Genomic DNA, 25,031 nt, shown 5'->3' on the forward strand with positions numbered 1-25,031 from the left:
CTTAAATATTTTTATTTTTAGAAAATTTTGTTGTAATACAGAAAAAATATAGAAAGATATGTGTTGTATTTAAAGTGGGGGGAATGGTATTAGAACTGAGAGTGTACATACACATACATAATTTTGTTTAACTTGATTAATCTTAAAATTTAAGTTTTCATATGGGAGGTGCAAAGTATAAATTATCCCTTATTTTTATATAATAAGAATATTATATGCTATGTGTAGTTAATGCATAGTATTATTGTCATTCCAAAGAATAAAGCAACTTGCATTTGGTAATTAAGCTTATGTAGATCCTTGCCTTTTGGTAGCAAAACTAAAGCCACGTACCACCCAGTCAGTGTTCCTTCCCCTATCTGGTTTTTGTTGTGGTTGTTGTTGTTGTTGTTGTTTTGGGGTTTTTTTTGTTTTTTTATGGAATGACTATCAAATCCATTTATTTATTTATTTTATTAGATATTTTCTTTATTTACATTTCAAATGCTATCCCGAAAGTTCCCTATACCCTCCCCATAAAGGTTCTTTTATGTGTGTGAATTTTGCTTACATGTATATATGTGCATGTGTGTGCCTGGTGCCCATGGAGACCCGAAGAGGCTACTGGTTCCCCTGGAACTGGGCTTAGAGACAGTTATGAGTCACAGTGTGGGTGCTGAGATCCTCTGCAAGATCAGTAAGCACTCTTAAATGCTGAGCCATCTCTGTAGCTTCCATTATCAAGTTTTTGCTGATAGTTTTATCAGTTTTTGGAGCTGTTTAAGCAAATGCCTTTTCCTTTGAACCCTATCTCCTGTAGAGGTGTGTAGTCTGAAGTGTTAGGTTTTTCTGCAGAGAGGCTTATAGTTTAGGCCTCAGTGAGATAAGAAGCATGAAGTTGGTCATTTATCTAGTGTTTAAAGGTCACTGAGCGAATCACCTGCTTCAGTCATTTTGCAAGTGGATGGCCAGCCAGCTTTCTTTTATTTGTTCCAGGTGGTAGACAAAGCAGAGTATCGGACCTACGCAGCACAGTCCCTGGTCCAGCTTCTTAGTAAGCTTCCCTCTGAGGAGTATGCCACATTCATTGCCTGGTTTTACAAATATTCACGAAGTTCCAAGGTAGGAGATGTGTCCGAGTAGAAGCTCGGGTCCTGGCTTTGAGTGTCTGATGACAGCCAGGTCTGAGTGCAGAAGAAACTTTTGCTTTGATCCTTACTCCTGGTGACGGGTTCCTCTGATTCTGCCTTACCAGATTCCACACCGGGTCTTCACTCTTGATGTTGCTTTAGCTCTCTTAGAGCTGCCTGAAAGAGAAGTGGATGACACTGTATTATTGGAGCATCAGAAGTTTCTAAAGCATAAATTCTTTGTGCAAGAAATTATATTTGATCGTTGCTTAGACAAGGCACCTACTGTCCGCAGCAAGGCACTGTCCAGCTTTGCGCATTGTCTGGAGCTGTCTTCTAGCAACATATCTGAGAGTATATTGGAAGTCTTCATTAACAGTGAGTGGGAGAGGCTAAAGGCATAACTCGGGTTTGCTTGCCTAGTATATATGAGGCCGTGGCTCAGTACCCACTGTGAGTGGCCAGAAAAGAAGAAAAAAAAAAATCAAAAACTGCAAAAGGATCATTTTTTATGTTAAGGCTATGTGTGGGTGTGGGTGTGCACGCGCGTGTGTAGTATGTGTGTACAGTGTGTACACACTAGTTAATTTTAACCCTCACAAATCACTTTATCATTTGTTGTTGTACTGTGTGTGTAGGATTCATCCCAGGACCTCACACAGCTGTGAATGTATTCCACAACTTGAACATGTCTCCACTTCAAATCCCTTTCTAAAGCAGGGACTCCTAATCCATTGGAAACTCCCTTTCTGAAAGAAAAGAACGTTGTCAGCAGTTTTGAACGTGTCTGCTTTGACTGTGGCTCCTGTGTATGTTTCCATACCATACAATTTATGGTACTTCTCTCTCTCTCTCTTATGTGTCTGCTTACTTTCAGGTAACTTAGTTACAGGAATACAGAGTCACCCTCACACCTTACTGAAACGCTCAACAGGTAATCATCAGTATTTTTCAAACACTGAATTGACTCTAAAAAATATGCTGCCATTAGAGAAGCTGGGATTTGTTTTGGCTGCTTAATCATTTGAGTAACATGCAGTGCTCATGCCATTGAATATATAATGAACTTTGACCTTCATCTTTCTCTTTAATAGTGTTAACCAGTAAAACTTGCCACTCAGCGCAAAGCAGTATCCATGACAATGGTGAACAGACTCAGCCTGGAGGTACCACACTTGTCTTTCCCTCTCCCTCTTGCTGCCTCTTCCCAAATATGGCCTGTTCTACTTTCATAGCATAGATATTGTATATGTATGTAAATTTCTTATAGTTTTGATTTCCCATGTAAGGGGATATGTGTGATAGTGTATTCCCAGGCCTGACAGGTTGTGCTTGACATGATCTCTGGCTCAGCGCATCTCTCAGCAGGCGGCATCATTTTGTCCTTCTGTGTGATTGACTAGGACTCCACCTGTGTGTGGACCACAGTTGCTCTATCCATTGTAGACACTGAGGTGACTCGGGTGTTGTGAATGATGCCACAACGGGCATGCAGAAGTAGGTGTATCTGTCATGTACTAGGCTAGATTTCTTTCAGTTAAAAACTAACATTCATGTGATATAGCTGAGTCATAGGACAATTCTGTTTTTATTTTATTAAGAACTATTTGTTACTATGTGTATATTTAAGACAGGGTCTTACTATGTATTCCTGACTGGTCTCAGACTAGGAGATTCGCCTATGTTTATCTCTTGATGCTGGGTTTAAAGGCACTACTGTGCCCAGCCAAGAAAGTCAGTTCTGTTGACAGTGTGCCAGGATTGTGTTTCCTCCTGTGTCCTTGCAAGCATTGGTAGTTTTGTTTATATTTTTGAGACAGAATGTCTTGTGGCCAAAGATGGCATTGTGCTCCCCAAATAAAGTAGAAACCAAGTACCACCTTCCATACCTATAATACTAACTACAGACATGGTAGAATAAGAGTATTCTGGAACAGAAAGGGGTTTATTTTGTTTTGTTTGTTTGTTTGTTTATTGGTTTTTTTTCAAGACAGGGTTTCTCTGTGTAGCCCTGGCTTTCCTAGAACTCACTCTGTAAACCAGGCTGGCGTTGAACTCAGAAATCCACCTGCCTCTGCCTCCCAAGTGCTGGGATTAAAGAAATGCACGACCACTGCCCGGCTTGTTTTTATTTTTTATTGGTTTCGTGTGTCTGTCCGTTTGTCTGTATGTCTGTCGGCAGTCGTGCATGCTATGGGTGCATAATGAAGGTAAAAGGACAACTTGAAGGACTCATTTCTCTCTTTCCAAGCGTTGAACTTAGGTTGTCAAGCTTAGCAAGTATCTGCCTGCTAAGCTATCTCACCGTCTCCCTAAACAGGAAAGTTTCATTTTTAAAATTCTTCATTATTGTATCATCTTGTGTGTATGGATGTTTTGCCTTCATGTGTGCATATGCAACACATGTGCACAGTGTCTTTAGAGGCCAGGAGAGGGCATCAGATCTCCAGGGACTGCAGTTAGTGACAATTTGAGCAGCCCCTGCTCGTAACCACTGAGCCATCTCTCTTCGGCCCCAAACTGGAAAGTTTCAAAAGACTAATCAAAAGGAAAGGGAGAAGTAAGGGAGAAGAAAATGGGAATTGAAAAGCAAAAGAAAAATCTAGAATAATCAAAATGAGGAAAGGTGGTAGGGGAAAAGTAGAAGGTAGAAAGTGAAGTTCATAAGTACATTTTAAAAGAAAAGAAAGAAGATGCAGAGTGAATAAAATAATAGGACTATTATAAGGATCAATGACAGGGTCTCCAAACAAAATCTCAGTCCATTAGGCATCTACACTTTACCTCCTACCCTTGGAAGCCTAAGTTGCATGCCATGTTGCCATTTTTCAACCAACTTACAGTTTTCTCTTGAAGACACCGTCTTAAGTCGCCTTTCTTGTACTGAGATTTCTCTCCCATGGTCTGCACCACACAGGCTAGTAAACCTTATCAAGCTGTTGCTTGTTTGTAAGAGTTGGGGCCAATTAACAACTCAGGAAGGTTGAGGGGGGAAAAGGATGACTCTCTGACCTTTCAGCAGCCAGGCATCAGCATACCGAAAGGTGCCGCAGAGCTTCCTACTGTTGTCTTTTAGAAAGCATAGCTATTTTTTAAAGGTTTGTTTATTTTATGTGTGTGAGTACACTGTAACAGTACAGATGGCTGTGAGCCTTCATGTGGTTGTTGGGAATTGAATTTTTTAGGACCTCTGCTCTCTCCGGTCCATTCCGCTCGCTCAGACCCTGCTTGCTCTGACCCAAAGATTTATTTATTATTATACATAAGTACACTGTAGCTGACTTTAGACATACCAGAAGAGGGCATCAGATCTCATTACGAGTGGTTGTAAGGCACCAAGTGGTTGCTAGGATTTGAACTCAGGACCTTCAGAAGAGCAGTCAGTGCTCTTACCCACTGAGCCATCTCACCAGCCCATAGCTGTTTTTAAGAACGTGTTATTTATAGTGTATTTTTCTTTTTATTTAATTGATTTTTAAAATGTTGTTGGTGGTGTGTGTCTGTGTAATGGAGTAAATGAGCCATGCCACAGTGCACATATGGAAGTCAGAAGACAACTTTTTCCCTTCTTTATATGGATTTTAGGGACTTCAGGCAAGACTTGCAGGCTTGCATGACAAGCCTCTGTACCCATAGAGCGATCTTCTCACCTCCTCTTATTTAATGAATTACTAAATGTTCTTATAATTCTCAGTTTAAGTTCCATTTATATTGACATAATCTATAGAGAACAACTCTTTTAGGTGCTTAGTAATCCCAGAGCCTTTTTAAGGAGAAAACTGAAAGGAGTCAGATATTACCTCATCAGATCTTTAAAAGGCTTCTAGGTCATGATAAGTCTTACCTGTTTCCAAGACTTTTCCATCCTCTCCTTTCTTAGGACTTAGAGTAATTAGTGAGTCTCTTAGCCAGTCCTGTCTTCTCAGTGTTGTGACATGTTAGGTTGTGCCTGGTCTTTCTCAAGATGATGACTCTTTGGTGTTGGTCCACAGAAAGATGCTTCATGACAATGCTGAGAAAAAGAACCAAGGATGAGAAGATCAATGTCAGGAAGTCTGCACTCCAGGTAGGACCATGAAAACTCAGGAATGCCACACTCATTATTTTTTTTTTTTTTAAAGATTTATTTATTTATTATATGTAAGTACACTGTAGCTATCTTCAGACACTCCAGAAGAGGGAGTTAGATCTCGTTACGGATGGTTATGAGCCACCATGTGGTTGCTGGGATTTGAACTCTGGACCTTCGGAAGAGCAGTCGGGTGCTCTTACCCGCTGAGCTATCTCACCAGCCTGCCACACTCATTATTAACCTGCTTTTCATACTTGACCTTGGCACTGCCGTTTATAAGCTGTAGAACTAGAAGAGCTTGCTGATTTTTAAGCTTTCAAATTTACCTGGTGGCTTTTTAAGACATACAGCTTTGGTGGGGTGTAGTGGTACATGCCCATAGTCCTAGCCCTCTGGAGGCAGAAGTAAGCATCCAGATTGAAGCAAGTTTGAGTTTGAGGCCAGCCTCATCCACATAGTGAGTTCTAACTCACCCAGGGCAATCGTATAAAAAACAAACCACCTTTCATTTCAGTAGGTGCGTGAAGTTAGTTGTAATGTTCAGTCTTCCCTACAGCTTCTATTCAAAAGATGAATACTGTAGGGAAGTAGGGGTGATCCCTAACCCCAAAACGTAGGCAACACGAACTGAAGTTTCTTTGTCTATGTTTACTCTTTCTGTCCTTGTGCCCTGTACACACTACTCCATTTTGTACTTTTCAGGTGCTAATGAGCGTTTTGAAACACTGTGACATCTTGAGCATGGAGCAGGACCTGTTGATCCTGCAGGACCATTGTCGAGACCCTGCCATATCTGTGCGGAAGCAAGCTCTACAGTCTCTTACAGAACTTGTTATGGTGAGGCACATCACACTGTGTACAGAATGCTCAGTGCTTTGCGTCAGAAGCAGTTCTGAGTTGGCTTTGACGGGTCACACTTATAATTAAAACATTCATAAGTATGTATGCCCCATCTCAAAAAAATAAAAAATAAAAGAATTTCTGTACTTGTAGGCTTCAGGCTAGAGCATATACTTTGCATGCCCAAAGTGCTTGAGTTTAGTCCTCAATACCAAAATGAGGCAGGACTGATGGTACACAAGAATTCCCTGTTGCTAAACGTTAAGTAAACCATTTAGAAAGTCCCCTGAGTCCACTATAGGACTAAACCCCATCAACAGGGGAATAAAAAGAAATGGCAGATAACTGCCTTTTTAAATTCAACTAGGAACTGTAGGTAAACAATGTTCTGCTACTTCTTGATTTTTATCTTAAGTCCCAGCTAGAAGAAGAAACTAAAAAATTTTGAATTGATTTTAATTTGTATTTATGTGTTTGTGTGTATGTCTGTGTCTGTGACTATGTGAATACATGTGCGGGTGTCCACATGGGTCAGAGCTGTCATATCCCGCAGTTGATCATGGGCCAGCTGATGCAGGTACTGGGAACTGACCACTCTAGAAGAGCAGCAAATGTTCTAACCACTGAGATGTCTCTGTTAATTACTTTTTGCTGCTGTGACAAAACACCAAAACCAACAGCAACTTAAAGAAGAGAGTGTTTATTTTTTTCTCATGGTCTCAGAGGGTCCACTGAGAGTCCACTGTGCCAGGGAGGCATGGCAGCAGTCAGCATGTGTTATGATGATCTGGAAGCCAAGAGCTCACATCTTACCACAGCAGAGTACAGACTGGAATGGGACAAGGCTTCAGCAAGGCTGTATCCTTCACGCTGTAACCTTTCCAAACACTGCCAGCAACTGGGAACTGAGTATTCAAATGCCTGAACCTAAAGGACAGTGCTCATCTTAACTATCGCACCATCTCTTGTCACTTAAGATTATAAATATCACCAGAAGAGTTTGTTCATTTCTATGATATGTAATTTATTTCTCCTAATTAATTGGCTGTTGAAATTTTTTTAAAAGATGACTGTTTTTATCAGAGAAGGCATTAAAGAATGCATAATTTTTAAGATTTATTTTTATTTGAGAGAGAGAGAGAGAGAGAGTGTGTGTGTGTGTGTGTGTGTGTGTGTGTGTGTGGTGCGTGCGTGCGTGTGAGCATGTTCATGCTCATGCAGTGCCCATGGAGGCCAGAGACATGAGAGCCTCTGCATCTGGAGGTAACTGCGTTGTGAGCTTCCTGACATGGATTCTGGGAATTCAAGTTAGCATCTAGAAGACCACCAAGTGCAGTTAACTGCTGAGTCATCTCTCCAGCCCTAGCAATGCATATTTTGGCTTTTGGAAGTAAATTTCATTTGTTATTGGATTTGAATAACCAAAGTAATATTGATCACTAATAATAAAATAATGGGTTTAATTTATAAGTTTAATATACATTGATTCATCATAAGCTGGAGGTTGCAGTTTTTCGATATCTTTGAATGTTGTTTTGGTTTTCCTTTTGTTTTTGTTTTATTTGCAGCTAACTGAATTATTTTATTTGCTTATGCACAGTGCCAAATATTATGCCAAGGACTTCTTACCCCTTTTAGGTGTGATTATATTTAGCATTTCTTTTGAAATGCCAACTGAAACTTGCTTGTACCTAGACTTGTATTAATGTCAAATCTTCTGCTATAATGTTTTCAACCTTAGGCCCAACCTACATGTGTCCCAGTCCAGAAAGCGTGGTTGATGGGTGTCATCCCAGTGGTGATGGACTGTGAGAGCACGGTGCAAGAGAAGGCCTTGGAATGCCTGGACCAGCTCCTCTTGCAGAACATTAAGCATCACAGGAAATTTCACAGCGCAGACAGAAGCCAGGTGCTTGCCTGGGCCCTCCTTGCTCTCCTCACCGTAGAAAGCCAGGATCTGAGGTATATTGACTGTGTCCTTCAAATTTCTTATAGAAGACCATGTGCTGTTTCGTTATGTTTTAAAGAGTTGTTTTTTTATTTTATGTCTATGAATATTTTGCCTGTGTGTTAGTGTGTGTGTGTGTGTGTGTGTGTGTGTGTGTGTGTGTGTGTGTAGCTAATGGGTTACTTGATCTTTTCAGCCCTTTGATATTAACACTTTCCCACTAACAATGTGTTGATCCAGTCAGTGTTTTCTCAATACCACCGACGCTTGTGCTGATGTTCCTTTAAGGGAGGGGTGTATTCCACAGCAGAGTCTACTGTCTCACTCTGGTTATTATCTTAGTTTCTTCCTCTGTTGCTATAATAAAATTCCCTGACAGGAGTCTTAAGGGGAAGCGGTTTATCTTGGCTTACTGTAGCATATTCTGTGAGGGAGCCACAGTAAAAAGCACAGAGCAACAGATGCTAGTGCAGCTCTGTCTCCATTGAATACAGCTCAGGATCCCGCCCACGAAATGTTCTTGTCTTCCCATATCATTGAATGCAGTCTGGACGATCTCTCACATACATTCTCAGATGCTGACCGTGAGCGAATCCCTCATAGAGAAAGAAGCGCCTACAGTCTTGCTCTGTAGGTGATGCTAGACTGTCAAGTTAATGTATAATTTTCACCTACCTAGTCTTAAGTTCCAAGAGTACCCAGTTTTAAACAATCGGCTCCCTCTCAAAAGGCTTTTCCTTTCTTACGTTGAGTTATTTTTTTAACTTCCTAAACACTGGGCTCATTGGTATTCCATGTTTTCCTACCATAATGTATTTCTACAGGATCCATTACCTTCTAAGTATCCTATGATGTGCATTCTCTAATGCTTGATAGGACATGAGGACCCTTTAAATGCCTACTCTTCATGTACAAATGCTTGTGTTTACAGACTATTTATAGCTTCATTTCAGTTCCTTTTCGTAACGTTTTCAAACACAGAGCTATCTGATTTCAAAATGAATAAAAATAACCTCTAAAAAGGAGGCTGCTGTTGCTCTGACACAGCCTTCAGCCTACCCAACCAGCCACCCAGCTTAGACACACTGAGTAGCTGTCACAGCCTTCTCTCAAAGTGTGTGTTGCCAGAGGGAGAGAATACAACTCTATATGGTCAACTTGGCACCAGCTAGATACAGCCAAACAGAGGGAGCCTCAGTTGAGAGAATGCCTCCATAAGTTCCAGCTGTAGGGCGTTTTCTTAATTAGTGATGGGGGAGGGCCCAGCCCATTGTGGGTGGTGCCATGACTGGGCTGGTGGTCCTGGGTTCTATAAGAAAACTTGTTCCATGAGGAGCAAGCCAGTAAGCAGCACCCCTCCGTGGCTTCTGCAATGGCTCCTGCCCTAATTGAGTTTCTGTCCTGGCCTCCTGCAGTGATGGACTGCAGTGTGGAAGTGTAAGTCAAATAAACCCTTTCCTCCCCAACTCACTTCAGTCATGGTGTTTCACTGGCAATAGACACAGTAAGTAAGACAACTAACTGCTCTTATAAAAAGGCACACTCCTCTAGAATTGTTTTTTCAGAAATGTTAAGTGTGAAACTGTAATGAGTATAGCCCCTCATACTTGTTTGGTTTAGCATGACAACATATCACAGGGTACATGTCCTCCAAAGCAGAACTTTATTTCTCATGGTTCTGGAGGCTAGCCATCCCAGGTTAAGGTTCTATGCTTTCTCTTGGGGCTCTTCTTGGCCTGCAGACAGCCTTATCTTACTGTGCCTGCAGAGTCTTTTCTCTGTACCTGTATGTTCCTGGAAGCTGTAGGAGTGCAGTCCCCACTTGGAAGGACACCCGCCACATTTTTTTAAGCTGCTCCCTAGTGGCCTCCTTTTGACTCTGTTGGTTCTTTTATAGGCACTGTCTCCAAATTCAGTCACATTCTGAGATTACAAGTGTTGAGTCTTTTTTTTTTTTTAATTATGTGTAAGTACACTGTCACTGTCTTCAGACACACCGGAAGAGGGCATCAGATTCCATTACAGATGGTTATAAGCCACCATGTCATTGCTGAGATTTGAACTCAGGACCTCTGGAAGAGCAGTCAGTGCTCCTAACCACTGAGCCATCTCTCCAGCCCAAGTGTTGTGTCTTTTAACATAAAGATTTTAGGGGGGCGAGGGTCAGCCCATCACACACTTCTAAAGGGAAAATCTTCTTTTCCACACTGAACCTTAGCAGTTGCATCACAGTGGCATGGTGACTATGTGCCTGAATGATCCGCAGCTGCTGCTATGGCTGCACATTTCCCTTATAAAGCCCTTTTGTATAAAGTGGCAAATACAAGAATAGCATGAGGCTATATTCTCCTGAGTTATTTAGTGTGGGGGGGGGGGGAGAGCTTCCAGGAGCCGGCTATTTTGTGCCATTTTTGAGTTTGGGCCATTAGCTCCCCTGCTTGTTTCCTCCAGAGGATGCAGCATGTGAAGTACTGCCTTGGAGCAGAGAGTGGCCTCAGCAGACACTAAGCCTGGACCTTAACCTTAGTTTTCCCGGCTTTTAGGGTTGTGAATAGTAGATTCTGTTCTTTATCAACTACACATACCCAGATGTATAAGAGCAACTCAGAAGCCAGACGAAGATGACACCATAACCACAGGAAGAACAGGCTGGAGAACTGTAGCCCACAAAGGATGATCACCTGCCTTCTTCTCTAATGCTTCTCACTCTACAGAGCACTCATAGACAGCAGGGGACTGGAGGAGCAGGTCACAAGTCAAAGTGGAGATGAGCAATAAACATAACTAATCTGATATTAAACTTCTCTAACAGTCAAAGGAGTTAGAAATAAAACAAGTTTCAGTTCAGTTTGCTAGAATGTGAGACTAGAGTCTGTACCCCCATGACCTGCATACCCACACTGACACATGCGTCCATACATATGTGCATACATACATTACCCCACCCCAGAGCACAATTAAAAACAGTAGGGTTCATGGAATAAAGAACCCTATAAACAGTGAGACACATGATTTATGTTAAGATTATTTATCCACAGAGAGCAAGTGTGTTAAAATGACTTTGTATATAAGATTTTTTTTTTTTAATTGTATATGTACCTGCATATCTTCTGAGGGAACATGCACTTAAGTGAAGGTGCCTATCAACGCCAGAAAACCTCAGATCTCCTCTAGCTGAAGAAGCAGTTAACTGTGAACCAGTCAGCCGGGGTGCCAGGATCCAAACTCTGATCCTCTGCAAAAGCCAAGCCTGAGGGCAGGGTTAGTTTTTCCCAATCTGCTTTTTATACCATTTTAATTACATGCAAGTATTAAGGACAAGTAGTACAATGAGGAATCAAGCAAGGCAATAAACACAAAGTCCCATGATCACTCCAGTGATCTGATTACTGTTTCTAAGAATGATCAAGATATCTGAACCTACTTCTTTGTTGTACCCTAAAATCAGATTCTTACTTCCTTGTCCTTGGCCAATGTCAGGTCCCCTGCCTGAACTTACTTCTTTGTCATGCCCTAATGTCAGACTCCTGCCTGGACTTCTTTGTCCTGGCCTATTGTCAGTGGCACTCCAAAAGGCTCTCCACATTGGGCCATGTCTGCAGCTCCCCGAACTGACTCTTGAAAGCAATAAGGAGCAAAAGGACAACGCTGGGTGTGTAAGACTGTGTGCACTGCACTAGCACCTCAGCATGCTGATGGCTGGTGGAGTGAAGGGAACCTGGGAGCAGATAAACTGCAGCATTACAGACTGTGTGCACTGCACTAGCACCTCGGCGTGCTGATGGCTGGTTGGAGTGTAGGGAACCTGGGACCAGATAAACTGCAGCATTGCAGTACTGCTTGCAAGGAGGCTTCTGTTAAAGACTGCGTAGCCAGGAGGAAGTGCCTAAGGAACTTAGGGAGAGGAGAGTGGGGTTTACATTTTAGGAAATAGAGAAAATGGATTTGTGCTTGGAGACCAAGAACCTCAAACTGGAGGTTGAGAAGACAGGCCTGTGTGAAGTGATTTAAGTCACAGGTAATGGGGGCAGAATAAGATGGGGCAGTGGAACAAGAGGAAGGAGGCCTCCGAGCTGCTTAACAAGTGTGGGGCAGGGAGGAGAAGAGGGGGTCAATTAGTGTTTTAAATGCTCTAAGGGCAGGAAAGCTGTCAGACTTGACACTTGATTTAGGTTGCTCTTAGTCTAGGGGAAATTTCATAAAACAAAGTCAGTTTTGGTAGGAAGCCCTTTACAAGATCACAAAAGGAGGATATAATCGCGTTTTGTTATTATTTCTTCTCTTCTGCCTTCTCTCCCTCCATCCTTTCCTTTCATCCTGCTTTTTCACCGGAGACTGAGCCCTGGGTCTTTCACATGCCAGCTCTCTCTAGCCCCAAGAGCTGTGCTGATATATATTCTTTCAAGCATATGATGTGGCATTAGGTCATGAGTCTTAGCATCTCATTCCATGCTGTGGAAAGAAAAGAGATAATTTAAAAACAGCGGTGAAGGTAGTGAGTATGTGGGCAAGCGAGGATACCTGTATTTGGATCCCCAGGACCTGTGACCTAAGGGCAGCACTGCTGAGACAGTCAGGCTGCTGCCAAGTTTATGTAGTTGAGGTTCTGTAAGAGACCTGGCTCACAAAATAAGGTGGACAGTGGTTGGGAAGACATTCAACATCAACCTCAAGAATATGCATGTGCACGCATGACACTCGGGAATAGTAACATGAATACTTGTACATTGGAGGCATTTTCAATTTTATTTGTGTGTTACTAAGGTATACCAAACTTCAGCTCATTTGCTTTGCCATATTTAAATACTATGATGTCCCTTCTCTCTGGCCTCTTATTAAATAAGAGATATTCATTATCTTCTGTTATTTTGTTTCTATCAACATTGATGTACCTATTATAATCTATATGTGTGGAAATTTTGAAAAGGGTTGTTTTGAAATAATTTTCTTTGTTGTAAAGAGTATTTTGTGAGGGGGGGGGGAATAAAGACAGTTTATTTTGAAGGGGAAATTAAGAAGACATCTTGTTTGGTATCAGATATCCAAAGAGCCAGACTCGCTGCATGGGTGTTTTATGTACCAGAGAAATCCTGGAGATGCAGACATTGATACCCTTTCAGCAAGGATTAGTTGGAACACTTTTGTATTTTTCTAATTACAATTCTCCTTTCCCTTCTCTTTTCCAGCCGCTATTTAAATAAGGCTTTTCATATCTGGTCCAAGAAAGATAAATTCTCATCCACTTTTATAAACAGTGTGATATCCCACACTGACACAGAACATTCTGCACCAGCCTGGATGCTGCTCTCCAAGATCACTTGCTCATCACCCAAGCTGGACTACACCAAAATAATAGAGTCATGGGAGAAACTCAGCAGGTTTGCATGCTTACATAGTAGCCACTAGCCAACACCAGTTTGCTGGAAGCCGAGCTCTGGCCTACTTCATAGCTGTCACTTTAGATTCTGGCTCAAGAGCAAGCTTGAAAAATAGAAGTCCTATTTAAGCAGGTTACCTTTGTCAAAGTTCAGGAAGCATCTTAATGTTCTCAGACCTCACAGTTAAGGCTTGTTAACTACTGAATTCTAACAATCCAGAGAATGGGTTTTGTTGTAGTTTTATATTTGGGGGTTGTTGTTTGCTTGTCTGTTTGTTTTGGCAGAGTGCTTGTTAATATGGTGCCTTCTCCTTCCTTTTCTCTAGAGAACAATCTCCCAACTCAAACACCTTAGGCTATATGCTGTGTGTCATTGGGCATATTGCGAAGCATCTTCCCACAGGCACCCGGAACAAGATAACTGGTGAGTCTAACAGACTGTCTTGAAGAGGCCTTACCCTTTTCTGCAGCAGTTTTTATAGCTGTTCACGATTTTCTAAGCAGTTAGATTTCAGGTTTTTTACTTTCCTTAGGTGTGATCAAAGCCAAGCTTAATGGATTTAAGTGGTCTCCAGAGTTGATCAGTTCGTCTGTTGACACATTGCAAAGGCTTTGCAGGGCATCTGCAAAGACACTGCTGGAAGAGCAGGTATGGCCGCACACCCGTCATGTGTTTCCAACTTCTTCTCAAACGTGCTACTCCCATTTGACATCAAGAAGAGTTCTCATGAATGGAGGGCGTGGAAGGTTATGTATGTAGTGCCCGGCAGCTCTTACTAAAGGTCAATGCCTGTGTGTCTAGCAGCTGACATTCCCTAAGAGCTGACTGCTGATAGCATGGATCCCTTAAATATCATCCTCACTGTGGCTCCAGGTACAAGTGCCTTTTAGTAATGTGTGCCTCCTGATTGGAATTTATCTTTCTAGTAATGAATCGGCAAGGTTATTTTTTTATTTAATAAGTGGTAGTCTAGACATTCCGAGAGCAAAATTCTAGTAATTTTCGTACAAGTCCAAATGCATGCATTATGTGAGGCAGTTACTTTGACACTTATGGAAACTTTCTCCTCTCAGTACTTTAAGCTTTCCGTATTTAATGTGACTGTGATAGCACATGTGAAAGTCAGAGGACAGCTGATGGGAGTCAGTTCTGTCCTTCCGTCAGGTGGGTCCCAGGGGTTACACTTATATCGTCAGACGGGCATCAGGCACCTTCGTCCCTTGAGCCACTTTGACAACCATATCACTTTTTAAGTTATTTTTATTTTATTTATGTTGGTGTTTTGCCTACATGTCTTCCTGTATGGGCATGTTGGATCCCCCAGAACAGAAGCAGTTGACAGTTACAAGCCACCATGTGATTCTTGAGAATTGAACCTAAGTCCTCTGGAAGAGCAGTCAGTGCCCCAGACCACTGAGCCATCTCTCCAGCCCCCATATCCATATTTCTAAAAAATTATTTTATCTCTGCTTTCTGCTTATATCATGAGATATACTCTTTTATTTTTAATTTTTTCTTTGCTTGTATGTATGTCTGAATGTCATGTGTGCGAGGGTGGCCATGGAGGCCATTAGATTTACTGGAGTACAATACAAAAAAGTACAGCTGACACAGTGGTGCTTGGTGGCAGTTGTGGGGGGCAGTAGCACATACACTACTGATGTCAGAGCTGGGGTTAGGAGGAAGGCCTCTGGTCCCTTCCTGCCATGCCTACCACCAGCGCTCAAAAGAAAAAGTCCCCTCTGCCTGAGTGCCCAGGGTCATCAGGCTGTTTGGTTATAGTTATTACAGCCTGGGAGAAACCCAAAACGTTTTCAGATTTAGAAACAAGGCCCGAAACTTTTGAAAACTTGATTGTGTTAAGAAAACAGCCACCTGGGCTGGTGAGATGGCTCAGTGGGTAAGAGCACCGGACTGCTCTTCCGAAGGTCCAGAGTTCAAATCCCAGCAACCACATGATGGCTCATAACCATCTGTAACAAGATCTGACGCCCTCTTCTGGAGTGTCTGAAGACAACTACAGTGTACTTACATATAGTAAATAAATAAATCTAAAAAAAAAAGAAAAGAAAAGAAAAGAAAACAGTCACTTTTGTTTTCCTGCCAACATCTCCCTTGTTAGGCATTAGTAGAATAAGGCCTGGAGATTTTTCAGCCATTCTAGGGAACTTAATTTCATATAAACACACTTCTCTTTTTCCTTTGTAAATAAGCAATCTATATTTTACTAAGAAGAAAAAATGAATTAATGTAGATGATCAACATACTGCTCAACAGTAGTATATACTTAGCCTTGGTCATTTTTGGCATCTGTAAGGTTGGTAAGAGTTGGTCTTCTGTGACTGTCATTAAACTCTTGATGAGAGCTTGGTCTATATTAGTGGGGAAAGAAAATGTCTAAAGTAGGAGGGACAGTGGCCCTGCTCCTTGTCCTATATGAACTTAAAGTGCCATCTTCTGTGCTAGCTTTTTGGAAACGTTAACAGATGGACTTTACGTGGAAGACAATTAGATGAGAGGACTATGAAGCAAATTATGTAGCTGAGGTCCTGGTAGAGGGTTTAGTATGGAAGGAGTTCTGTGAGACAGGCTGCCTATCTGAATTTATATGCATGAAGGCTTGGAATTTATTTGGTATATAGAGATTTTTCATATATACAAGTGCTTGGATATTGTAAGAGAACAGATTTCAACCAACTGGAGGAAACTTACTGAAGTATAAATGGAGTTTCAGAAACTCTATTAGTTATTAATACTACCCAGTCAGCCTCCCAGTAACCAAAGCAGAGTACTATAGATTATCTAATCAGCTCTTGCACAATTACATGGGTGTTATCACTAAATCTTTTTTTCTAATTGCTGAACGGTGGTGGCGCACACCTTTAATCCCAGCACTTGGGAGGCAGAGGCAGGTGGATTTCTGAGTTCGAGGCCAGCCTGGTCTACAGAGTGAGTTCCAGGACAGCCAGGGCTACACAGAGAAACCCTGTCTTGAAAAACATAAAAAACAAAACAAAACAAACAAAAACAAAAACCTGAGATTTCTCATACCTCATTTTCTCTAGAATGCCATTCCAAAATACTTAGGTAGAGCGAGGTGCCTCCCCCACAGAAATGAACATGGAGACACACCCTTCTATCTCAGATAACTACACTGCTCTGTGACATGTATGCCAGGCGCTTTCGAAGAGCACCTTAGGAGCCACCCAGTGCACGTGGCACTAGAGCAATGTAGGAAATCACTACCACAAGAAAAAAAAACAATCTGGCTTAGCCTAGCATTTTCCAAAATCACTCTTTGTTTAGTTTTTTTTTTAAACTTATTTATTTTATTGAGTACACTGTTGCTGTCTCCAGCCACACCAGAGGAGAGCATCAGATCCCATTACAGATGGTTATGAGCTATCAATGATTGCTGGGAATTGAACTCAGGACCTCTGGAAGGCCAGTCAGTGTTCTTAACCGCTGAGCCATCTCTCCAGCCCCAGTTTTTTGTTTTTGTTTTTGTTTTTGTTTTTTTTTAAAGACAGGCTTTCTTTGTGCCCTGGCTGTCCTGGAACTTGCTCCAAAGACCAGGGTGTTCTCTTAACTCAGAGGTATGAGTTCCACCTAATTCCCTGCTGGGATTAACAGTGCACACTACCACTGCCCTGTATGTGTTTATTACTCAAAAATAATTACATTTATGATTTTAATAATCATACAACCTAACCATCACTTGTTAACCAAGAGAGTTCCTGAAATGGACAGGCCTTAGTCCTGAGGAAGAGATGAAGGGTGACTGTTTCAAAGCTTTTAAAAGAACCTGGGTGATCTGAAGTAACTATTCAGAGCCATAGATCCTGAGCCTGCTGTCACGACCAAAAAACTCAGGGATTCTTACTACACAACAGCTTCTGTCAGGCTGTGCAACAGCATCCTGTAAGCACCTCTCAAGACCCAGAGCAACTAAGCCAGGGTGGCCCTTTATTTCAGGCACACTTTATTACACACTTTATTACAACACTGCAGTGTTGCGTATTGGTCTGGTGATGCTACATATTCAAATTCTGAATCCTGGCCCCCAAGATCTGGTTGCCCCCTTACCCTCCAAGGAGATCCTTACTTACAGCAAGTGGTGCTATGTAAACCTTGGTCCCCAACTTAAAACTATTGGTTGATAGTAATAGTAATTGGCTATAGTCTGGGAAGAGTAGAAAAGATGAAGATTAGTTACTGGGCTAGGGGTCTAGGGATACAGGTAGGGACCATGAGGAGGAAAGAGAAAGGAAAAGAAAGAAAGGAGAATGAAGGAAGAAGATGGAGAGACATAGGAGCACATACCCAAGTGAAATGCCCCACCCCTCAGGACAGACTGCAGAAGCAGAAGTAATGGGAATGTGTGGCTAAGATAGTGTCTAGCTAGATAGCCACACTGGCCTGAAGATCTCAATTTGCGGAAATCAAGCTAGAACTCAGAATCTAGCTACCTCCACCTACTAAGTGCTGTGGGATTGCCGTACCTAACCCAACATCAGTTCTTTATAATCTTATGAAAATAAAGTGTTAGTCATAAAGCTAATTCTCTACCTGTATATGCTACCATTGTTATTTTTCCTCTACTGTTGGAGAAGCACTGCTGTTGAGGGTGATTTATAAACCAGAGAACAAGATTTCCCTATTTGTCTTTGCTCTTGTAGAGCAAATACAAGAAGAAAGCTAATATGCACAATGCTCTTTCAATGTTTGACTTAGCTAGTTCAAGTTGACCAGGTTGCTGTAAGTGTGGCTGTGGTGTGGGACAGTACTGGGAAAGATGGAAGCCCTCGGTGTAGCAGTTGGGGTCTTCCATGCCTTCAGAGAGCCTGGAGGTTCCAAGAGCTAGACTTGGTGAGTCTTTGGAGACATATGAGACCCTTGAGAGCTGACATGTGACTTGCAGGGACTGCTGAAGCAGGTGTGTGGGGATGTGCTCGCCACCTGTGAGCAACACCTCTCTAACATCCTTCTGAAGGAAGATGGGACAGGGAACATGGATGAAGACCTGGTGGTAAGCAGCTGCTTTTTTATAATCTTTTATAGCAGGGGTTTTTGTGTCATGTAAGTTTTAGATACTGTTGACAGGAAAAGGTCTTTTACACCTACCTTACTTTTTAGATTTTTTTTATTTTTTATTTATTTTTTATTATGTGTTTGCTTGTTTATGTTGGGACACAGGGTACATTCAGATACCTGTAGAAAGCAAAAGAGGACATTAGATGCTCTGGAGTCTCAGGTGTTTGTAAACTGTGATGTGGATTCTGGTCCCCTGTAAAAGTATCTTTTATTCTCTTGGAGTAATTCTCATCTCCAAGGCTTACTGCCTTCGTCTGCTAACCTAGGCCTAGTCCTGGAAGCTTTTAGTCTCTGTACAATCTGATCTAGAATGTTTTCAACCTCTGAGACTTGCTGCCAAATAAGCTAACCCTTTCTCGTTTGTTTTGAACTCTAGCTGGCTGGTTCAACTCAGCTGTTCTGGCTCAAAAGTCTTCTCCAAGCTGACTGATTCAATATGGCTTCTTTCTCAGCCTTTGACTTTTTTGCTTTGCTTGGCCTCTTACTAACTAATCTCCTAGCTCCTCTGACTCATTCTGTCTTCACCTGTGTCTATCTAGCTTGTTCTCTCTCTTCAACCTGCCTCTGTACAACTGTCCTGGTAAAATTGTCTCCTCTCCTGTTTTCTCTCTGAGCTCTCTTAAGTAGCCTCACTACCCTAGTCTGTCAAATCTTTCTCTGCTTCGTTTATTGTCTGTTACTCAATAGACAACACTTTCAAGCATAGGTACTTGCTTCTACAATTTTACCCTCTAAAGTTTCCTTCAGTGTTTAGGATTAAAGATGTTTACAAAGAACATGTCTGTATTCCAGCCAGAGGGATTGAAGATGTGTGCTAAGGCTAAGCCACACCACAACTAGAAACAGGTTTTTCCAGTAAACAACATAATCCGGGGATCACAGTTTGATCAAATATCCTACAACAGTCCCATGCAAGAGCAATAAGTGCTTTTAATCATTGAACCATCCCTCCAGCTCCTGTTTGTCTTTTTGACTTTTAAAATAGTTATAACATGTCTTACACTGGGAAATAGAGCTGAGCTTTTGTAATGTGCAAAATAAAAGGGGAGATTTGACCAGTGTGGACACATGCCCTTGGCTAAGCTAGTTATCTTAATGGACACCCATCCAGTGAGAGACCCCTTTGAACACAGGAGTGCTTCTGGCATCAGACGTTGTCCAGTAGAAGAAATAAGCCATGTTTTTGATGCCCTTCAATATGAATCACCATTTAACCAAACCTGGCTGGTTTTCTCTTCTATTTAAATGAGTAGAGCTGATCCTCTCTGTGTTCAGCTCCTGCTCTGCCAGCTCAGCTCTTGTAGTTGTCAGTGGTTGTAGACTGGGGTTAGAGTTGTAAGGCAAGGCCACTCTGTGCATTAGACAGCAGAGGGCTCGGCTTTTCAAGTATCATTTACCATCAGTATTACAAAAAACAGAGCAGAACCACTGCAACAAGAGAAAACACTATACTTTATGATCAAGCCATGTGCTGCTGGCTTTCTTACTGCAAGGTTAGGAGTTATTTTGTTTTATTTATTTGAGTTAAGATCTTGCTGCGTGACTTGGGCTCCCTGGTACCCCTCCCTAGTAGATAAGCTTGTCAGCATGCATGTACACCTGCCCCAAGCTCTAAAATACACCCTTGCCTGACATTTGAATTTTTAATAATGCTCATCCATCTTCAGGGTAAAGAAAAACAGTATTATTTATTAAACTGATGTCATTAGAAATAGTGAAGAGCGGGAGCTAGCTGTGTGGAAAGACTTCTGTGTGTTTTGAGTAGGGGTTTAAAGAGCAAACTAATATGGAGGACAATTGGGAATCATGTTTTACAAGTATAGATGGGTTTCTGTGCTTCTGATAACCAATTTAGTTAGAAGTGCTAGGCATCAAACAAGCACGGTGCCTTCCTTGAGCATGCTAGGCCATAAGTTAGACTCCCAGGCCCTTATGTGCTCTTTCAATGTGGATTTCACCACTAGGAGAATCAAACGGTAGGTTTCACAGGTATTCACCGTGGCTACTCTAGAACTAAACAGCCACTAAGGGTACAAAACTCAACACAATTAGCACGAAACCCATAACTTTCACATGGTGCCCGTATAGTTGTTAAACATTCATTGTGTACATTAATATGAAGGGAAGGTACCTTCCATCCATCATAAAACTGAATATCAGTAGAAGCCCCAGTTATTCATAGAATTTTCTGGATTTAGATGACAAACTGATATTTGTCATCCTAGTTTGGAATAACTTTATTAAGCAGCAAATTTTTATCACTATCAAAATAGTATTCTTTTTGTAATTTGTTGTGGGAACTAAAAGGGGGCTGGGGAAGAGGAGGAAGGGAGGATAGTCCATGTCTGGCCAGAGTTCCTCTTATGCTCTGGACAGGCGGACGCAGCCCTCTGGGAGGGCTGACTCTTTCCACTCGGCCCAGGGTTGGCATCTAAGCCACTGACCCCACTCGACCAGGGGGTTGGGGGTGGACAAGGGGGCAGCCCCCGACTGGGGGCCCCTGGGACGACCCCATGTAGCCCCCGGGGTTATGGGAGAGAGGGCTGAGGGAGAGAGGTTCCCACACAGGCTAGAGTCTGCGCAGCGGGCCTTGATGAACAGAGACAGTCTATGATTTTAGAGCTTTATTATAGACAGGCAGTGGGAAAGAGAAAAGGTAAAAAGAGAGAGAAACTGGCCATGGTCAAGAGGAGAGAAGGGAAGAAGGGAGAGAGAGAAGAAAGGCTAGAGAGTAAGAAAGAGAGAGTGGAGAAGAGAGGAGAAAGAAGAGTAGAGGAGAGAGGAGAGTAAGGGGAGTCAGAACAAGAGAGTGAGGAAGGGCCAAGCAGCCCTTTCTATGGTGTGGTGTTAACTTTTCTGTTGCTAGGTAACTGGGGAAGAGTTTAGCCTGAAGGTCAGAAGCTTGGGACATCGTCTACATTACTACTAGCCATTCTTCTCCTTTGGGGGCGGTAACTTTGACAGGAACCAGAGTTCTGGGAGACATAAGAGAACTCCTTCTGTCCCATGTAGGCGAATTATCACCACCGTGTCCCGGGGTTCAACATCTCAGCTCGACTGGAGGCCAGGCTGTCTGTATAGCCCAATGCCCGACAATTTGTGAAACAAAATAATGTTCTCTTTGACACCCTACTCTAGCTAGTGATTATTTTCCTTTTGCCTTGTATTTATTGCAAAATCCATTCTCTTTGCAGGTGAAATGTATCTTTACCCTAGGAGATATAGCCCAGTTATGTCCAGCCATAGTAGAGAAGCGAGTCTTCCTTCTAATCCAGTCTATTCTGGCATCTTCTGCTCATTCGGATCACTGTAAGGCCCTTGCGTCATAATTTGCACCATTCTGTCCTAAGGCTCAGTTACCTGTCTCAGTAATAAGTCCTCTCCTCTTCCTCCCCTGCAGTACCATCATCTCAAGGGACCACAGACGCCCTTGCCAGTCAGCCTCCTTTCCAGGCCAGAAGCTCCGCCATGCCTTCTGTGATTAGAGCACATGCCATCATCACTTTAGGTAAGGCTACTACATGGCGAGATGTGGCTGTAGTCTGTGTAGCTTATGTGTGTTCTGAGTACAGTGCTATGTGCTGCTAAGGCTAAGCCTGCTCTAGCTTTTATGATTTTAACAGTTAACTCTGGTGAGAGGGCCCACCTCTAACTGCCGTCTTACAGTGAGGGCCTTTGAGCCTGTCACTCATGTGATGACTTCTCTTGTTGCTGTGATAAAATACCTAAGAGGAAACTTTAAGGATGAAGGGTTCATTTTAGTGCACGCTTCAGAGGGTACTCCTGTCCATTACAGAGCAAAAGCATGGTAGCAGTGGGTGGGAAGTGAGCCAGGCTGAGATAGGATCCTCAAAATCCTTCCACCTCTGACCCATGTCTCCTGCCTCTGACCTAACCTCACAACGTAGTCACCAGCTAGGAACTAAACATTCATTCACATAAGCCTAAGTGGATATTCTATACATAGGAACCGTTATAATACACAAGGAGATTTTTGTTTTGTAGCAGTTTCTGCATTTTTTAAAAATATTCACAGCATAGCTCAATAAGTCTATCAAGAAGTGTATTTCAGAGGTTGGAGAGATGGCTTAGTAGTTAAGAGCACTAGCTACTTTTCCAGAGGACCCAGGTTCAATTCCCAGCACCCACATGGCATGTCACACTGCTAGTAATGCTATTTATAGATCTGATGCCCTCTTCTGGTCTCTGCAGGTACCAGCTACACAAGTGACAAAAGCAGGCAAAATGCCTATGCACATAAAATAAAAAAATAATTAAGAAAGCCAGGGACACTGGTATATGCCTACAACCCCGGTGCTAAAGATGCAGATGAACAGAGCGAAAACATGGTAGCAGTAGACAGGAAATGAGCCAGGCTAAAATAGGATCCTCAAAATCTCTGAGGCTTCCTGGCCTAGCCTACTTGGTGAACTTCAGGCCAGTGAGAAGCCCTGTCTCAAAGGATAGATGGAGGGTGCTTAAGAGCATCGAGGTTGTCTTCTGGCCTCCACTGATACTCGTGTATACACATGGGTCTGCACACACACAAAGCAACTGTCACCTGGACATGACGTGGAGTTTTAGGGATGGAAAGTTTAAAGCTTAGTTTATAGAAGGGGAATGTTTATTTAATATTTTCCAGAACTGAAAGATTTGCTGTGAGCACATTTCTCTACCAGCTTGAATAGTTCATCATGAAAATAATAACCTTTGGCTATAATTTGAATATTCCATCTTTAAAGTGATTATATATTTGATAACAGGTATAGTTTTAAATGGTGGCCTTTATTCTTGCTGTGGTTTAGTTTAATACAAAACATTCCAAGTAAGAGTGAACCCTTCCCCAAGCCATAAAGCAAACACACTAGTGAATATAATTTAGCCTTCTTCTAGCTGAGTAAGGATTAAGTGAGGTAGCATTCACTCCTACATATCTAGCTTGCATTTCTAATACAGTGAGGGTATTTAGAGCATGTATATAATCAAAAGTAAAATGTGTTAGGTTTTACTGACCATTTCGTGGGTAAGTAGGTAGCTATAAAAAGAGTGACTTTAAGTGGAAGATGATTTTATTGTTGCAAAGGTATGTGATAGAGTTTATTCTAATGCTATTTTGAACTTCCTAATATCTGTCGTTTTGTTTGTATTTGGGGCATAGTTTTACTTTATGTAAAACGCATAGGGTGTGATCTAGACATTTTGCTCTCTTCTGTGATAGGTAAACTCTGTTTGCAGCATGAAGACCTTGCAAAGAAAAGCATCCCAGCCCTTGTGCGAGAACTTGAAGTGAGTGAGGATGTGGCTGTCCGCAACAATGTCATCATTGTGATGTGTGATCTTTGTATCCGGTACACTGTCATGGTGGACAATTATATTCCCAACATTTCTGTCTGCCTGAAGGATTCAGACCCATTCATCCGAAAGCAGACACTGATCTTGCTTACCAACCTCTTACAGGTATGTAGAGGAGTCAGGACTCTCCTTTTCTGCTCCACCATTGCTGGTTAAGGAACTAGTTAGTTAACAGTGGGAAATATGTTTGCTTTGTTGTAGAATTCAAAGAAACCAAATTCTCATTTCTGGTTTAACGTTCAGTGCTCCCTGGCATATATGCACAGCGGTCTTGTGAAGCAGTGCAGTTCTGTGTCAATAGATCTGCAGAGGGATCACTGCAATCCAGGCCCCACTGCCCTTGACCACATCCGTGTGCTTCAGTCCTAATGCCTTTTACAGTGTAGATCATATTTGGAATGCACTGTCTTCTGGCATTGCTGCAAGAGTCCAGTGAGCTTTCAGTCTGTTTTCAGTCTGTAAAACATCTTGAACTGCAGAGCTATACAGAGCATTTGGTATCTGTGTACATTCAGAGCTTGTAGATAGCTTATAATGAGAAAAAGGGATTTGATTATTTAAAAAGAAGGCATTCCCTAACTTATATATCCATCCTACGGATTCATAAGGTCATCTCATCATACATTACATACCTTACAAAGGCACAGTGGATTGAAGTCATGTTCTTTGTGTAATTTTCCTTATAATGTAGATTTGATAAGTTTTTGCCCAAATATTCCTCTATGTGCTTTCAAGGCTGTTAGGAAGTAGATACTATTTAGCCAAACTCCAGCCCCAGATGGACCAGTAGCCAGCAGGTGGGATGTTACATAAAGGAAAGCCAACAAATATCTGTGCAAATTGGTGTGTCTAGTGTTTACATAGTGAAGTCCGTCCTGAAGTGTGCTCTTTTTCTCCTTGTACAGGAGGAGTATGTGAAGTGGAAGGGCTCTCTGTTCTTCCGATTTGTCAGCACTTTGGTGGACTCACACCCAGACATAGCCAGGTATTCTTGCCTTCGTCTGTCAGACGGCACAGCTTACCTAATCTCTGGTAGGCACTGTCTTTCCTCTCAGAGTAGTCTACGGTTGTTTGGGATTTGGTAAACTTCTAATAATTACTAGAAAAATCTTAAAATACTAAATGGTAGTACAGATCTTACATATGCATGTTTCAGAAGAAAAACAAACCAAAACAAAGCAGGCTGATAACTAAGTAAACTCAGCATTAACTATACTGTGAGCTAACCCTGTGTCCTC

The 25,031-nt window shown here is 42.1% G+C and overlaps 1 protein-coding gene across 1 annotated transcript in view; it reads left to right on the plus strand.

Annotated features, from left to right (window-relative positions):
* Positions 1-25,031, plus strand: part of Ncapd3 (non-SMC condensin II complex subunit D3) — a 66,348-nt gene that overhangs the window by 19,022 nt on the left and 22,295 nt on the right. Inside the window, exons 11-25 of the mRNA XM_021206582.2 lie at positions 976-1,101; positions 1,235-1,487; positions 1,987-2,043; positions 2,204-2,275; positions 5,102-5,175; positions 5,884-6,018; positions 7,763-7,983; positions 13,156-13,347; positions 13,673-13,770; positions 13,880-13,995; positions 18,269-18,376; positions 21,636-21,750; positions 21,842-21,949; positions 23,660-23,898; positions 24,699-24,778. Coding sequence (XP_021062241.1) covers positions 976-1,101; positions 1,235-1,487; positions 1,987-2,043; positions 2,204-2,275; positions 5,102-5,175; positions 5,884-6,018; positions 7,763-7,983; positions 13,156-13,347; positions 13,673-13,770; positions 13,880-13,995; positions 18,269-18,376; positions 21,636-21,750; positions 21,842-21,949; positions 23,660-23,898; positions 24,699-24,778 — 1,994 coding nt within the window. The remainder of the gene's footprint in view (positions 1-975; positions 1,102-1,234; positions 1,488-1,986; positions 2,044-2,203; positions 2,276-5,101; positions 5,176-5,883; positions 6,019-7,762; positions 7,984-13,155; positions 13,348-13,672; positions 13,771-13,879; positions 13,996-18,268; positions 18,377-21,635; positions 21,751-21,841; positions 21,950-23,659; positions 23,899-24,698; positions 24,779-25,031) is intronic.

The sequence above is a fragment of the Mus pahari genome, chromosome 10 (genome assembly GCF_900095145.1).
Source record: "Mus pahari chromosome 10, PAHARI_EIJ_v1.1, whole genome shotgun sequence".
Lineage (NCBI taxonomy): Eukaryota > Metazoa > Chordata > Mammalia > Rodentia > Muridae > Mus > Mus pahari.